This window comes from Coregonus lavaretus (genome assembly GCF_964263955.1).
Source record: "Coregonus lavaretus genome assembly, chromosome: 35".
NCBI lineage: Eukaryota > Metazoa > Chordata > Actinopteri > Salmoniformes > Salmonidae > Coregonus > Coregonus lavaretus.
Window position 1 is genome coordinate 281,604 of NC_140022.1, and position 17,979 is coordinate 299,582.

General features: G+C 43.1%; 1 protein-coding gene across 1 annotated transcript; it reads left to right on the top strand.

Moving 5' to 3' along the window:
* Window positions 1–432: 432 nt before the first annotated feature.
* Window positions 433–7,338, top strand: LOC311109717 (uncharacterized protein). Its single transcript, XM_084152689.1, has 2 exons — window positions 433–554; window positions 5,734–7,338. Exons 1-2 carry the CDS (start codon window positions 452–454, stop codon window positions 7,317–7,319), a joined length of 1,689 nt encoding a protein of 562 aa, XP_084008815.1. The 5' UTR covers window positions 433–451; the 3' UTR covers window positions 7,320–7,338.
* Window positions 7,339–17,979: the final 10,641 nt, after the last annotated feature.

Genomic DNA, 17,979 nt, shown 5'->3' on the forward strand with positions numbered 1-17,979 from the left:
TAGATTAATGAGGGGGGAAAAGTAATTTCATCAATTTTACAATAAGGCTGTAACGTAACAAAATGTGGAAAAAGTCAAGGGGTCTGAATACTTTCCGAATGCACTGTATGGGAATTTAGGAAATCTACTATAGGTTAAGTGCATTTATGTTGTCTAGCCTCATTTATAGTGTTAATGTGTCTAATGTTAAATGAATTGAATGGTTTGTTGTCAATGCTTAGCTACCTGATCTAATATAGTTTGAGAATAAAGAAAGTGCCAGAAATGTCATACAACTTTTTGTGTCCGTTTCTCTTTATTACAACAGGCTGACTCAGATTAAGTCTGAGGCTGGTAACATCAACTGTGAGGACAAACCCAGCCTGCCTCTCTCCTTCCACACTAAGTCCAACCCGACAGTCACTGGGTCCTGATTGTGACAGTGGAGCCCAGTTTACTGCAGGATCCAGAGATGGCATCAGTGAAGCTGGAAGACTGCAGTCAAACACTGGAGCTGAATGTCAACATTAAAGATGAAGAAGAGGAGGAGAAGATTGGGAAATCTGTTTCTCATGGTAAGGGCAGGTTCTATCTATAAGTTATCTTCAGAAGTTAGACCTTCAGAAGTTATTGATAGGTTGAATTCTGTAATTCTGACAACACATATCCATGAACAACTGGGATATTGTTTTATTCACTATCTGGAGTGATCAGAGAGTAAACTAAAGAAGTGAAGTAGACAAACTGCCAATGTTTTAAAGTTCTATGACATGAGTCTGTGTAGTTACTAACCCTTGTGAAAGTGAGTGGAGGATGATATGACTCATACTTTTCACCCCTTTTTGCCTTTGGCTGTTGAATAGCTTTTAGGGCTGACCCCATTTAGCCGTTTGGTCGATAGGCTGTTGGTCGACCAAGTTGTTTTTAGTCGAGCAGCGGCAAGTAAATATACACTGCTCCAAAAAATAAAGGGAACACTACAATAACACATCCTAGATCTGAATGAATGAAATAATCTTATTAAATACTTTTTTCTTTACATAGTTGAATGTGCTGACAACAAAATCACACAAATATTATAAATGGAAATCAAATGTATCAACCCATGGAGGTCTGGATTTGGAGTCACCCTCAAAATTAAAGTGGAAAACCACACTACAGGCTGATCAAACTTTGATGTAATGTCCTTAAAACAAGTCAAAATGAGGCTCAGTAGTGTGTGTGGCCTCCACGTGCCTGTATGACCTCCCTACAATGCCTGGGCATGCTCCTGATGAGGTGGCGGATGGTCTCCTGAGGGATCTCCTCCCAGACCTGGACTAAAGCATCCGCCAACTCCTGGACAGTCTGTGGTGCAATGTGGCGTTGGTGGATGGAGCGAGACATGATGTCCCAGATGTGCTCAATTGGATTCAGGTCTGGGGAACGAGCGGGCCAGTCCATAGCATCAATGCCTTCCTCTTGCAGGAACTGCTGACACACTCCAGCCACATGAGGTCTAGCATTGTCTTGCATTAGGAGGAACCCAGGGCCAACCGCACCAGCATATGGTCTCACAAGGGGTCTGAGGATCTCATCTCGGTACCTAATGGCAGTCAGGCTACCTCTGGCGAGCACATGGAGGGCTGTGCGGCCCCCCAAAGAAATGCCACCCCACACCATGACTGACCCACTGCCAAACCGGTCATGCTGGAGGATGTTGCAGGCAGCAGAACGTTCTCCACGGCGTCTCCAGACTCTGTCACATGCTCAGTGTGAACCTGCTTTCATCTGTGAAGAGCACAGGGCGCCAGTGGCGAATTTGCCAATCTTGGTGTTCTCTGGCAAATGCCAAACGTCCTGCACGGTGTTGGGCTGTAAGCACAACCCCCAACTGTGGATGTCGGGCCCTCATACCACCCTCATGGAGTCTGTTTCTGACCGTTTGAGCAGACACATGCACATTTGTGGCCTGCTGGAGGTCATTTTGCAGGGCTCTGGCAGTGCTCCTCCTGCTCCTCCTTGCACAAAGGCGGAGGTAGCGGTCCTGCTGCTGGGTTGTTTCCCTCCTACGGCCTCCTCCACGTCTCCTGATGTACTGGCCTGTCTCCTGGTAGCGCCTCCATGCTCTGGACACTACACTGACAGACACAGCAAACCTTCTTGCCACAGCTCGCATTGATGTGCCATCCTGGATGAGCTGCACTACCTGAGCCACTTGTGTGGGTTGTAGACTCCGTCTCATGCTACCACGAGTGAAAGCACCGACAGCATTCAAAAGTGACCAAAACATCAGCCAGGAAGCATAGGAACTGAGAAGTGGTCACCTGCAAAACCAGTCCTTTATTGTGGGTGTCTTGCTAATTGCCTATAATTTCCACCTGTTGTCTATTCCATTTGCACAACAGCATGTGAAATGTATTGTCAATCAGTGTTGCTTCCTAAGTGGACAGTTTGATTTCACAGAAGTGTGATTGACTTGGAGTTACATTGTGTTGTTTAAGTGTTCCCTTTATTTTTTTGAGCAGTGTATATATAAAAAATGTAAATATGGTTCGATTCCCACGGGGGGCCAGTATGAAAATGTATGCAGTCACTAACTGAAAGTCGCTCTGGATAAGAGCGTCTGCTAAATGACCAAAAATGTAAATGATTCACACCTGTCTGAGTGGACTAATCCATTGTGGAGGCCGTGGGGATGGCACACAAGACCCCTGTCTGATTCACACCTGTCTGAGTGGACTAATCCATTGTGGAGGCACACCAGTATCCCCAGTAGTACTTTTACTGTTAATTCCCATAATTTATCATCTACAATGATTGTTTGGTTACGGTAATTTCTGTTAATGCATTAAATATATTATTATTACAGTCTTACCGTTGTCATTGTAGGAGTGGACACATTGTTTGCAGAGCATACAACCTAGGCTATGGTTGTGAGAAAAAGGTTTTGGTTTATTTCATTCTGTTTACGAGTTGTCAATTTATTAATTGTCTTTGGTTTAGAGTGCTCCTGTCAATCTTGAATAAGGACACACACCTGATTACCCATAGAAGTAGGCTTAGGCTACCTGGCCTGCTCGCAAATGTAGGCCTATAAATGTGCCCATTTGGGGATCTGATACTATTTCTGATTGTCTTAACTCACCATCACTGTGGAATTTTTACATCCACTGAGAATGACAATAGTTCCTCAATGTAACCTATTTGAAAAATCTTTCCAGCGCTCTCCATTTCGATAACCACTCAGCATGAAAGGAGAAAAATGTAATGCTCTGATCTGGTGGAAACATCGTAAAATAGGCCTACCTGATTACTTCTTATCCCTTGCGCAAAATAGCCTACAGCTGTGTCTGAATGTCCGGAGCTCACTGGTGGGGGAAACTCTGACTGCCCAGAATATTTTATACAATGTTGCAAGTTTGCTAGCAGACAGGCCATGCATAGGCAATTTGTTTTATAGGATATCTATTTTTATCAGGATATTTTCTACCTGCAGGCTGCAATGTTTTTATTTGTTGTCTTTATGTACAGTAGGCCATTTTTACATAGTTGGCAATGGCAATAGAAGTAACTTTTATATTTGTATCATTTTAATTTAGATAACATTTTGAGTAACCACATGACATTGATTGGAGATATGAAGACTTTATTATAAATGAAATGAAACTGTTCCACGGAAATGTGCATATGAAAATCATAACTGGCACGGAGATCAATAGAAATGGTACAATAAATTGGCACTTCAAATGAAAAAGGAAAGCCGGCAGCAGCTGCGGGAGAGTCGGGTACAGAATGTATTATTCTGGTTAGGCTATATTGATCTCTGGCTCCCTCTTTAGTCATTTGTGTCTTGATTTTTTTTATTGCAGTACTTAAAGCATCAGAGAAGCTTAGTAATTAGTATCTTGATTTCTTTTTTATTACATTCAGACTAGCTCAATAGCCTACATATAGTTGATTTTATTCAAACATCGGGTGTGTCTATATATGGAAAAATACACTTTTAACATTTATACCAATCGATTGGTCGAAAGAACAGATGACTCTCGGTCGAGCAGGATTTGTTTTAGTCGGGGACAGCCCTAATAGCTTTATTCCCCTGTAATGTACAGCCTACTGATATGAAGTCATACAGTGAGGGGAAAAAAGTATTTGATCCCCTGCTGATTTTGTACGTTTGCCCACTGACAAAGACATGATCAGTCTATAATTTTAATGGTAGTTTTATTTGAACAGTGAGAGACAGAATAACAACAAAAAAATCCAGAAAAACGCATGTCAAAAATGTTATAAATTGATTCACATTTTAATGAGGGAAATAAGTATTTGAACAGCTCTCAATCAGAAAGATTTCTGGCTCCCAGGTGTCTTTTATACAGGTAACAAGCTGAGATTAGGAGCACACTCTTAAAGGGAGTGCTCCTAATCTCAGCTTGTTACCTGTATAAAAGACAACGGTCCACAGAAGCAATCAATCAATCAGATTCCAAACTCTCCACCATGGCCAAGACCAAAGAGGTCTCCAAGGATGTCAGGGACACGATTGTAGACCTACACAAGGCTGGAATGGGCTACAAGACCATCGCCAAGCAGCTTGGTGAGAAGGTGACAACAGTTGGTGCGATTATTCGCAAATGGAAGAAACACAAAAGACCTGTCAATCTCCCTCGGCCTGGGGCTCCATGCAAGATCTCACCTCGTGGAGTTGCAATGATCATGAGAACGGTGAGGAATCAGCCCAGAACTACATGGGAGGATCTTGTCAATGATCTCAAGGCAGCTGGGACCATAGTCACCAAGAAAACAATTGGTAACACACTACACTGTGAAGGACTGAAATCCTGCATGCGCCCGCAAGGTCCCCCTGCTCAAGAAAGCACATATACAGGCCCGTCTGAAGTTTTCCATTGAACATCTGAATGATTCAGAGGAGAACTGGGTGAAAGTGTTGTGGTCAGATGAGACCAAAATCGAGCTCTTTGGCATCAACTCAACTCGCCGTGTTTGGAGGAGGAATGCTGCCTATGTCCCCAAGAACCCCATCCCCACTGTCAAACATGGAGGTGGAAACATTATGCTTTGGGGGTGTTTTTCTGCTAAGGGGACAGGACAACTTCACTGCATCGAAGGGACGATGGACGGGGCCATGTACCGTCAAATCTTGGGTGAGAACCTCCTTCCCTCAGCCAGTGCATTGAAAATGGGTCGTGGATGGGTATTCCAGCATGACAATGACCCAAAACACACAGCCAAGGCAACAAAGGAGTGGCTCAAGAAGAAGCACATTAAGGTCCTGGAGTGGCCTAGCCAGTCTCCAGACCTTAATCCCATAGAAAATCTGTGGAGGGAGCTGAAGGTTTGAGTTGCCAAACGTCAGCCTTGAAACCTTAATGACTTGGAGAAGATCTGCAAAGAGGAGTGGAACAAAATCCCTCCTGAGATGGGTGGCCAACTAAAAGAAACATCTGACCCCTGTGATTGCCAACAAGGGTTTTGCCACCAAGTACTAAGTCATGTTTTGCAGAGGGGTCAAATACTTATTTCCCTCATTAAAATGGAAATCAGATTATAACATTTTTGACATGAGTTTTTCTGGATTTTTTAGTTGTTATTCTGTCTCTCACTGTTCAAATAAACCTACCATTAAAATTATAGACTGATCATGTCTTTGTCAGTGGGCAAACGTACAAAATCAGCAGGGGATCAAATACTTTTTTCCCTCACTGTATGTGTCGCACACCAACTGACTTTCTTCTGATGTTGTTCACACAGGAGACATTGTTGAGACATTCTCTACATCCAGAGAGCAACAGCAGGAAGATCACAGAGCTAAGAGGTCTCACCACTGCCCACATTGTGAGGAGATTTTCCCAATTCTATCAAAGCTAAAAATACACCTAAAAATACACACAGAAGAGAATCTGTATTCCTGCACTGACTGTGGGGAGAGTTTCTCTCAACAGAGCAGCTTAAAAACACACCAACGTATACACACAGGAGAGAAGCCTTACTCCTGCTCTGACTGTGGGAGGAGTTTCTCCCGATTGGATACCTTAAAAACACATGAACGTATACATACAGGAGAAAACCCTTACTCCTGCTCTGACTGTGTAAAATGCTTCAAAACATCAACGGAGCTAAAAGTTCATCAGAGAACACACACAGGAGAGAAGCCTTACTTCTGCTCTCACTGTGGGAGGAGTTTCTCCCGATTGGATAACTTAAAAACACATGAACGTATACATACAGGAGAAAACCCTTACTCCTGCTCTGACTGTGTAAAATGCTTCAAAACATCAACGGAGCTAAAAGTTCATCAGAGAACACACACAGGAGAGAAGCCTTACTTCTGCTCTGACTGTGGGAGGAGTTTCTCCCGATTGGATAACTTAAAATCACATGAACGTATACATACAGGAGAAAACTCTTACTCCTGCTCTGACTGTGTAAAATGCTTCAAAACATCAACTGAGCTAAAAGTTCATCAGAGAACACACACAGGAGAGAAGCATTACTTCTGCTCTGACTGTGGGAAATGCTTCAAAACATCAACGGAGCTAAAAGTTCATCAGAGAACACACACAGGAGAGAAGCCTTACTTCTGCTCTGACTGTGGGAGGAGTTTCTCCCGATTGGATAACTTAAAAACACATGAACGTATACATACAGGAGAAAACTCTTACTCCTGCTCTGACTGTGGGAAATACTTCACAACATCAGCTGAGCTAAGAGTTCATCGGAGAACACACACAGGAGAGAAGCCTTACTGCTGCTCTGACTGTGGAAAGAGTTTCTTTCAACAGGTCCACTTTAAATGTCACCAGCGAATACACACAGGAGAGAAGCCTTACTCCTGCTCTGACTGTGGAAAGAGTTTCTCTCAACAGGTACACTTAAAATGTCACCAGCGAATACACACAGGAGAGAAGCCTTACTCCTGCTCTGACTGTGGAAAATGCTTCACAACATCACCTGAGCTAAGAGTTCATTGGAGAACACACACAGGCGAGAAGCCTTACTGCTGCTCTGACTGTGGAAAGAGTTTCTCTCAACAGGTCCACTTAAAATGTCACCAGCGAATACACACAGGAGAGAAGCCTTACTCCTGCTCTGAATGTGGAAAGAGTTTCTCTCAACAGAGCAGCTTAAAAACACACCAGCGTATACACACAGGAGAGAAGCCTTACTCCTGCTCTGACTGCGGGAAGCGTTTCACCCGATTGGATATATTAAAATGTCACCAGCGAATACATACAGGACATAAGCCTTACTCCTGCTCTGACTGTGGGAAGAGTTTCTCCCGATTGGCTACCTTAAAAACACATCAATGTATACATAAAGGAGAAAAGCCTCAATAGTGCTCTCAGACCAGCTAAGATTAAAGTCACACTCCATTACTTAATTCTCATGTCTATTGTAATCCTATTGTTTCTCACTGTGAGGGAACTGTGCAGAGGAAAGGGAGTGTTATAGAATGTTATTGGAAATTATCTTTCTCCATCTTTCTTTACTACAAAACATAGAAACACGCCATTTTCACATATGTTGATGTTGGAGTGGTACTGGAGATTATGAATATTAAGTTGAAACGTTTAGAAATGTCCCTTTAAGGCAAAAACAAAGGGCGGGTGGTTGGTCAGGGTGGATAGGTGTGCATATAACATGAACGTCTAGTTACCCAAAGGTTGCATGTTCGAATCTCATCACGGACAACTTTAGCATTTTAGCAACTTTTCAACTACACTACATGACGAAAAGTATGTGGACACCTGCTTGTCGAACATTTCATTCCAAAATCATGGGCATTAATATGGAGTTCGTCCCCCTTTTGCTGCTATAACAGCCTCCACTCTTATGGGAAGGCTTTCCACTTATGTTGGAACATTGATGTTGGGACTTTCTTCCATTTAGCCACAAGAGCATTAGTGAGGTTGGGCACTGATGTTGGGCGATTAGGCCTGGCTCGCAGTTGGCGTTCCAATTAATCCCAAAGGTGTTCGATGGGGTTGAGGTCAGGGCTCTGTGCAGGCAAGTCAAGTTCTTCCACACCGATTTCAACAAACCATTTATGTATGAACCTCTATTTGTGCTCGGGGGCATTGTCATGCTGAAACAGGAAAGGGTCTTCCCCGAGCTGTTGCCACAAAGTTGGCAGCACAGAACCGTCTATAATGTAATTGTATGCTGTAGCGTTAAGTTTTCCCTTCAGTGGAACTGAGGGGCCTAGCCCGATCCATGAAAAACAGCCCCAGACCATTATTCCTCCTCCACCAAACTTTACAGTTGGCACTATGCATTGGGGCAGGTAGCGTTCTCCTGGTGTCCACCAAACCCAGATTTGTCCGTCGGACTGCCAGATGATGAAATGTGATTCATCACTCCAGAGAACGCGTTTCCACTGCTTCAGAGTCCAATGGCGGCGAGCTTTACACTACTCCAGCTGACGCTTGGCATTGCGCATGATGATCTTAGGCTTGTGTGCGGCTGCTCGGCCATTGAAACCCATTTCATGAAGCTCCCGACTAACAGTTATTGTGCTGATGTTGCTTCCAGAAGCAGTTTGGAACTTGATAGTGAGTGTTGCAACCAAGGTCAGGCGATTTTTACATGCTACGCGTTTCAGCACTCTGCGGTCCTGTTCTTTGAGCTTGTGCTTGTTGCTCCTAGACGTTTCCACTTCACAATAACAGCACTTACAGCTGAACGCGGCAGCTCTAGCAGGGCAGAAATTTGACGAACTGACTTGTTGGAAAAGTGGCATCCTATGACGGTGCCACGTTGAAAGTCACTGAGCTCTTCAGTAAGGCCATTCTACTATAAATGTTTGTCTATGGAGATTGCATGGCGGTGTGCTCGATTTTATACACCTGTTAGCAACGGGTGTGGCTGAAATAGCAGAATCTACTATTTTGAAGGGGTGTCCACATACTTTTGCATATATATAGTGAACTTAAGCATGTTAGCTTAGCATGTAACTACTTAGCATGTTATTTAATGTTAGCAACATATTGTACAAATTGTAATTCATAACATACTATACATCCTAGAAATCGTATTACATTCATAGGCCAATGTAATGTTACATACTAAATGTAGTGGTTTTTGTAACATATAGTACGTTTTGCTCAGACACCAAGTTGTCCCTCTGCAGTTCTCTGTGGGAATGAGCTAGTAGACACATGTGTCAGATAGAGATGGTGTGATCAGTTTTCACCATTACTTTGGGTGGATTATTTGTAACTACATAACTTTTGTTTAATGATATGCAGGCTCTGAAATGACTACGTGTTTATTAAATTGTCTTATAAAACTAGATTGATTACTTTAGTCATTGATAAATGTATTTGGATAACTGCAATGAACTGAATTGATCTGCCTATGAACAATAAACATTCTACATGAATTTGTGCTGGTCAACCTTTGTTTTTTGGATTAACTATACAGAAAATGTAATGTTTTTGTTTAATTCATGGCATTCAAAATAATGTACATGTCTGTTATCTAGTCAAAACATGTCACTACACAATGTACACATCACCATTGGGACAAGCCAATTTGCTGGCCACCATTATTTGCTATAATGCATACAAATAGATATTTTGCAGTATTTCTTATTAAATAACAGTTAAATAGAATGAAAAAATCATTTTAAAGTGTTTCATATGGTACCAAAGTCCAGGGACAGCATTACCACCACAAATCAACAATGACCCACTAACTATTGGGGAATGGAACCAGAGAGGAAGATTGTTACCTTTCTCTTACTTATCATAAGAGTAGGGGTGTTAACCCCGGTGTCCTGGCTAAATTCCCAATCTGGCCCTCATACCATCATGGCCACCTAATCATCCCTAGCTTCCAATTGGCTCATTCATCCCCCATCCTCTCCACTGTAACTATTTCCCAGGTTGTTGCTGTAAATAAGAATGTGTTCTCAGTCAACTTACCTGGTAAAATTAAATATACTATTACTTAAACATTAATGTGCACTGTTCAAAATATATCTCCAGTCAACGTTGTTGCTAGCACTTGCCCACAAAATAAAGCGTACCATCTGGGTTAACTTGGTTGAGTTTAAGAAAACAGATCTAATACGAGTCTCATCCCAGATGAGGAATAAGACACTTTCAAAGCACATGTAATGTTTGCCTAAATACAATGTAATTCCTAGTTGTTACACAGGATTTAGCTAGTTAAAATGAAGTATATCTTTAGGAGTAATTAATGTGTACCTATACAGTGCATTACCCATCCTGACAACCTGGCCCTCAATTTAAAGCTTGTGGAAGTGACATCCAAGTGGGAGAATAAATACACTAGTACACCACAGAGTATATGTAATATCCTCACAATGTACAATGTCATTACTTAATAGAAAATGACTGAAGTAAAAGTGAAAGTCACCCATTTAAAATACTCAGTGAGTAAAAGTCTAAAAGTATTTGGTTTTAAATATACTATAAGTAAAAGTATAAATCATTTCACATTCCTTATTTATACTAAGCAAACCAGATGACAATTAAAAAATATTATGGATAGCCAGGGGCACACTCCAACACTCAGACATACATACTTTGTTTGTAAATTATGTTTAGTGAGTCCACCAGGTCAGAGGCAATAGATCAGGGATGTTCTCTTGATAACTGTGTGAATTGGACCATTTTCCTGTCCTGCTAAGCATTCGAAATGTAATAACTACTTTTGGGTGTCAGGGGAAATGTATTGAGTAAAAAGTAAATGATTTTCTTTACAACAGGGGTCGAGAAGGTCCGGTTGCAAAATCTAGACATGATAGATGGCCGCTAAATAATAATAAAAAGTGTTCTAGACCAGAGAAAAACGTCAAGACAGGAGAGAGAAAGTAAGTTTTCCATGCGATGTATTTAGTTTTCTTTTGGGGATACATGAATTCTGCTTGACGATTTAGCATAAGAAGTTAGCTATCTAGCTAGCTAGCATTTGCCAGCTACCTAGAGCCTAGTGTTGGCTAGCTAGCTAACTGCAGAGCCACAGATAATAACATATTTGGCAGAGCCACAACTGTAGCTAGCTAACGGTAGCAAACGTTAGCTGGCGTTATTGTTAGGCCTACCAACTAGGCTAGCTAACAAGTTACCATAGCACATTGTACATAATATACTTTCCATGTAGTATGTTGAGTTTTGTTTGGAGTGGCTTGCACGCTAGCTAGTTTTCCAACCTTGACTAGCTACTGTAGCTAGCTAAATTACCTAACCTAAAGCTGACAAATAGCTATGCTATCTATGGTCGCTACTCGCTAGCTAGCGGGGCTCACGTTTGTGTGAAAACAGCCACAATAACAAATATCCACAACAGTGGAATGTACGGTTCGCCTTCATAATAAAAGTCCCCCATTGGAAACAACGGGGTGTGGACTATTTTGGGTTAGTTATACAAATCTTTCGTGTTAGCATGCAGTTTTATAGCTAGCTGGATAACACAATAGCTAATTAGCAAGGCCTAGCTAGCTATAGGCCTAAACTATGGAAAGCATGATGATGATGATAACTACTATAGGGTAACATAGTGTCTAAATTGTAATACATTCTTCTCTACCACAGATTTCCATAAGGTGTCTGTTGTATAGCACACTGTATTACTTATACAACTAATACAAGGACAGGACATGAGACGGGAGTAGAAATTAACGTGGGCATTGTTTTAATGCGTTTCACAGGAAGAACATTCCAAGCATTTCAACGTAGATAAGCAAGGGGGGGGTTACAGGTGCCCTAAAGGGACAAAACTAGAATATCAATACACAACAGTGTCAGACTCCAGGATGGTAAAATGCTTACAAGAAATAAACATATTACAACAGAGACAGAGTTGTTGATTTCCGTTGTTATTTGTAACGTTAAAAAAGGGGAGAAAAATAAGGTCCCGTTTTTCTAAATGAGCTGTCTAGGCTACTCACCATTCTATAGGCCAGTGGTACCCAACCAGGGGTACTAGGACCGGGGGCTACGTGGAGAAGACTCATGATACCATAGGGTTACTTAAAAAATGCACGATGGGGTACTCCGGGAAGAGCAGAATTCAGTTGGCGGTACAGTAACCGAAAAATGTTAGGAACCACTGCTATAGGCTACAGATGAGTCACCACTAAAATTGTTATTTTTTATGTTATATCTTTGTTTAATCTAATTATTAATATGATTAATCATTATTATTTTGTAAGAAATGTAAGGTGTTTTTACATGTTGCAATAAAGTTGACTAAAGTAGAAGCTCATCTGTTGTTTGTTGGTATTTTCACTTGGTAATGAGTAGTAAGCCTAACTAATTGTATATTAGTTGCTAAATCCTGTGTAACACCTAGTAACTACATTGTATTCATGTAGATATTACATGTACTCTGTGTTGTACTAGAGTGTTTATTTCTCACTTGGATGGCCCATTCAGAAGCTGACGATTAAATTGTCAGGATGTGTAATGTACTTTGTAGGGACACTATAATTACAAGTAACGACCTCTCTAGATACACTTCATTTCAACTAGCTCAATCCCGTGTAACACCTAGTAACTACACTGTATTCATGCAGATATTCAAATCAAAATAAAATAAAATTGTATTTGTCACATGCGCCAAATACAACAGGTGTAGACCTTACCGTGAAATGCTTACTTACAAGCCCTTAACCAACAATGCAGTTTTAAGAAAATAGAGTTAAGAAAATATTTACTAAATAAACAAAAGTAATAAAAAAAGTAGCACAATAAAATAACAATAATGAGGCTATATACAGGGGTACCGGTACCAAGTCAATGTGCGGGGGTACAGGTTAGTCGAGGTCATTTGTACATGTAGATATTACATGTACTCTTTGGGGTACTAGAGTGTTTATTTCCCACTTGGATGACGCTTTCATAAACTGACGATTAGATTGTCAGGATGTGTAACGTACCTTGTAGGTACACTATAATTACAAGTAACGACCTCTCAAGATACACTTCATTTCAACTAGCGCAATCCTGTGTAACACCTAGTAATTACATTGTACTTAGGCAAACATTACATGTACTATGCTTCGAAAGTGTCTTATTCTTCATCTGGGATGACACTCGTATTAGATCTGTTTTAGTAAGCTCAACCAAGTTAACCCAGATGGTACGCTTTATTTCAAATCACATTTTATTTGTCACATGCGCCGAATACAAAAAGGTGTAGACCTTTACGTGAAATGCTTACTTACAAGCCCTTAACCAACAATGCAGTTCAAGAAAACGTGGGGGTAAATGCTAGCAACAATGTTGACTGGAGATATATTTTGAACAGTGCACATTCACGGTTAAGTAATTAGAGCCTATCAAATCTAATTTTATTAGTCACATACACATACTTAGCAGATGTTATTGCAGGTGTAGCGAAATGCTTGTGTTCCTAGCTCCAACAGGGCAGTAGTATCTAACAATTCACAACAATACTGTCACACCCTGGCTCTGGGACTCATTATGTTGAGCCAGGGTGTGTGCATTCTATGTGTTTATTTCTATGTTGGTAGTTCTGTTGTGTCTATTTCTAGGTTGTTGTATTTGGTTGTTCAAATGACTCCCAATCGGAGGTAACGAGTGTCAGCTGTCGGCTCGTTATCTCTGATTGGGAGCCATATTTAAACTGTGTGTTTTCACCTTGTGGTTGTGGGTTTTTGTTCCGTATCAGTCTTTGTCACTGTGGACTTCACGTCTCGTCATTGTTTGTTGTTTTGGTGTTCAGTACTTTAATATAATAAAGTCATGTTCGCTCAACGCGCTGCGCTTTGGTCTCATTCGTCAGACGATCGTGACAGAAAAACCCACCAAAAAAGGACCAAGCAGCGTGTCCAGGAGCAAGGAGACTGGACATGGGAGGAAGCGCCGGGTAAGGAGATCGAGAGGCTGGCGATGGCCCAGGTGGGCAAATCGTGGTCCTGGGAGGACATGCTCGGGGGCAAGGGACCTTGGGGGAGGATCAAGGCCCTGGCGAGAGAGGAGCAACGGCGTCAGCAGGGCCATCGTCGGAAGGACGAGAGGCAACCCCAAAAAGTTTTTTGGGGGGGGCACATGGCTTGGGCGGCTGGGCAGCAGGAGGCTGCCACAGGGAGACGTGGAGAGAAGGCTACCGGAGTACGGGAGCCATTGGCGAGTAGAGGGAGGGAAGTAGTTGAGGCACGGCGTGAGAGACTGAGGTGTGTTACCAGTCCGGTCCGGCCCGTTCCTGATCCCCGGTTAAGGCCAGTGGTGTGTGTTCCCAGTACGGACCAGCCTGTTCCTACTCCACGCACCAAGCCCACGGTGTGCGTCGCCAGTCCAGCCCGGCCGGTTCCTGCTCCACGTACTAAGCCTACGGTGTACGTCGCCAGCCCAGCCCGGCCTGTTCCTGCTTCTCGCATCAAGCCTACGGTGTGCGTCGCCAGCCCAGCCCGGCCTGTTCCTGCTCCACGCACAGAGCCTAAGGTGTGCGTCGCCAGCCCAGCCCGGCCTGTTCCTGCTCCACGCACAAGACCTACGGTGTGCGTCGCCAGCCCAGCCCGGCCTGTTCCTGCTCCACGCACTAAACCTACGGTGTGCGTCGTCAGCCCAGCCCGGCCTGTTCCTGCCACCCGCACCAAGCCTACGGTGTGCGTCGCCAGCCCGACCCGGCCTGTTCCTGCCACTCGCACCAAACCTACGGTGCGCGTCGCCAGCCCGGTCCGGCCTGTTCCTGCCACCCGCACCAAGTCTACGGTGCGCGTCGCCAGCCCGACCCGGCCTGTTCCTGCCACCCGCACCAAGTCTACGGTGCGCGTCGCCAGCCCGGTCCGGCCTGTTCCTGCCACTCGCACCAAACCTACGGTGCGCGTCGCCAGCCCGGTCCGGCCTGTTCCTGCCACCCGCACTAAGCCTACGGTGTGCGTCGCCAGCCCGACCCGGCCTGTTCCTGCCACTCGCACCAAACCTACGGTGCGCGTCGCCAGCCCGGTCCGGCCTGTTCCTGCCACTCGCACTAAGCCAGGGGTGCGAGAAGTCAGCCTGGTAAGGCCCATTCCTCCTCAACGCACCAAGCCAGGGGTGCGAGTCGACAGCCTGGTAAGGCCCATTCCTCCTCAACGCACCAAGCCAGGGGTGCGCGTCGTCAGCCTGGTAAGGCCCGTTCCTCCTCCACGCACCAGGCCAGGGGTGCGAGTCGACAGACTGGACCAGGGGCGCATTGGGGGGTGTATTGAAGGGTGGTGGTCAAGGCCGGAGCCAGAACCGCCACCGAGGAGGTATGCCCGCCCAGCCCTCCCCTGTTTTGGTTAGTTGAGGCGCGGTCGCAGTCCGCGCCTTTAGGGGGGGTACTGTCACACCCTGGCTCTGGGACTCATTATGTTGAGCCAGGGTGTGTGCATTCTATGTGTTTATTTCTATGTTGGTAGTTCTGTTGTGTCTATTTCTAGGTTGTTGTATTTGGTTGTTCAAATGACTCCCAATCGGAGGTAACGAGTGTCAGCTGTCGGCTCGTTATCTCTGATTGGGAGCCATATTTAAACTGTGTGTTTTCACCTTGTGGTTGTGGGTTTTTGTTCCGTATCAGTCTTTGTCACTGTGGACTTCACGTCTCGTCATTGTTTGTTGTTTTGGTGTTCAGTACTTTAATATAATAAAGTCATGTTCGCTCAACGCGCTGCGCTTTGGTCTCATTCGTCAGACGATCGTGACAAATACAAACAAATCTGAAAGTAAAATAATGGAATTAAGAAATATATAAATATTAGGACGAGCAATGTCCTAATGGCATTGACTAAAATACAGTAGAATAGAATACAGTATATACATATGAGATGAGTAAAGCAGTATGTAAACATTATTAAAGTGGCCAGTGATTCCATGTCTATAGGGCAGCAGCCTCTAAGGTGCAGGGTTGAGTAACTGGTTGGTAGCCGGCTAGTGATGGCTATTTAATAGTCTGATGGCCTTGAGATAGAAGCTGTTTTTCAGTCTCAAGGTCCCAGCTTAGATGCACCTGTACTGACCTCGCTTTCTGGATGATAGTGGGGTGAACAGGCCGTGGTTTGGGTGGTTGATGTCCTTGATTATCTTTTTGTCCTTCCTGTGACATCGGGTACTGTAGGTGGCTCCCGAGTGGCGCAGCGTTCTAAGCCACTGCATCTCAGTGCTTGAGGCGTCACTACAGACCCTGGTTCGATTCCAGGCTGTATCACAATCCGGCCGTGATTGGAAGTCCCATAGGTCAGCGCACAAAGAACATTAACAATAACTTTATTTTCAAGAATCTAATTTATTCTTAACTTTTTGCTTAAGGAGAAACATAAGAAATAGCGCAAGAACATTTCCAATAACCTTTTTGAGCAATAGCAACTTTGCTTAACTTTCTTCATAAGTCTATAGTTAAGGAGAAAATGGCAATTAAGAAGAAATGTCTTATTAAGAGGGTTTTGTGAATCTGGGCCCTAGTCCTCCCCTGTGCATGCCACACCCCCTCCCATTGTACTGTATGTTTGAACACATTTTGAACAATAATAATAATAATAATATGCCATTTAGCAGACGCTTTTATCTAAAGCGACTTACAGTGGCTGCCTAAAACGCTATGGTGCTTACTAACACAATAGCAAAGGTTGTGGTAGACGTGGGCCATCACAGGTGAGTTCACAGCTCTTTTACTCTGAGTATTCATATCAATTACTCACCCTCAAATGGACCATCAATACCAGGGTTCTACTGGACTATTTACATAATCAACTGGGCATTACAACAGCCTGACCCTCATTATAGTCCTGGGAATATTGTTTATCTGGCCAACGTTTTTAATGCTGACTTTTAAGCATTTGTGGCACAAATCCAATGCAAGTCAACTGTACATTTAATATCAATCAAGTTACTTGATGATTTAAACTTGAAGCGTAATGTGACTTGCATTGGATTTGTGCCACACATGCTAAAAAGTTAGCATTTGACACAGAGGCCAGGTTAACAAAACCAAAGCATGGATTGCTATCATACCTTTTCCATAGGCTGCTTACAGGGTAAGGAAACCAAGAAAGATGAAGTGAATTTCAAACAAATTGCAAGTTGGAATGCCACCTCAATTCAAGAATGAATGACCCATGTAGTGGCACTATTGTTCGGTCACCAGACCTCCATTTTGGTTGAGTGTTCTCCCCGTTTCCCTAAACTCTCCTCTATCCTTATTGAACCATATCAAAATAACATTGTGCAATGAAACCAAGTGTATTCATAATTTTGTTTAATTAAAAAAGTACTAACAAATGTTTGATTGTGTGCACTCACTGTGTGATCTTTCATAGAACTCGCCAGCTTGTAGTCCTAAAAAACAGAAAAGAGTTACCTCTGCTTCGTTCAGCCATCCCTATGGGGAAAGAATGGGGTTCTGGGATCAATCCAGAAAATAAGGTCTGAGGTTAACACAGATCATCTTATACCTTCAGTTCTATGAGATAATTCCAGTCAATTAACATGACTTTTATGAATTATGAAGCCTTTATTGTGCTTTATTTGATTACATAAATGCATCAAAATGCAAAAAAAGTGATGTTAGCTGATGAAGATTACCTTATAGAACAAAACGTGTAAGATCTCCTAAGCCTGTATTTACCACATAACTTATTTTTCAGATTTTATCCAAAACCCCTAAAAAACAGCACTCATTTTCCCATAGGCTTTGTTCAACGAACCATGGCGAAGTTAGTGCCTACAAAAAGACGTTGTTACTCTTGCTCTCTATTGCTTTGCAGCATGGGGCGGGGGCATGATCACTGAGCGTGCATTCTTCTTGTTTAGTGTTTATTGGTGGTGTGGCGTGTGACATGTGGTTCTGTCCTGGTGAGATCACAGGGTCAGAGAAAACTCCTGACTGTAGCCATACCAAAACACTCCAGGCACTCAGCCCATGAGAACCATTCATACTGTCAGATCTAATATGGAAGAACTGAATACAACCATAAGAACCATTCATACTGTCAGATCTAATATGGAAGAAAAAGTTTGACCAGGACAAATTCATGTAACTTTATTT

Excerpts from the sequence above, each read along its gene's own strand:
- LOC311109717 (XM_084152689.1), top strand. The coding sequence starts at position 452 with ATGGCATCAGTGAAGCTGGAAGACTGCAGTCAAACACTGGAGCTGAAT. Across the intron at positions 555-5,733 it reads TGGGAAATCTGTTTCTCATG|GAGACATTGTTGAGACATTC; the intron begins GTAAGGGCAGGT and ends TTGTTCACACAG.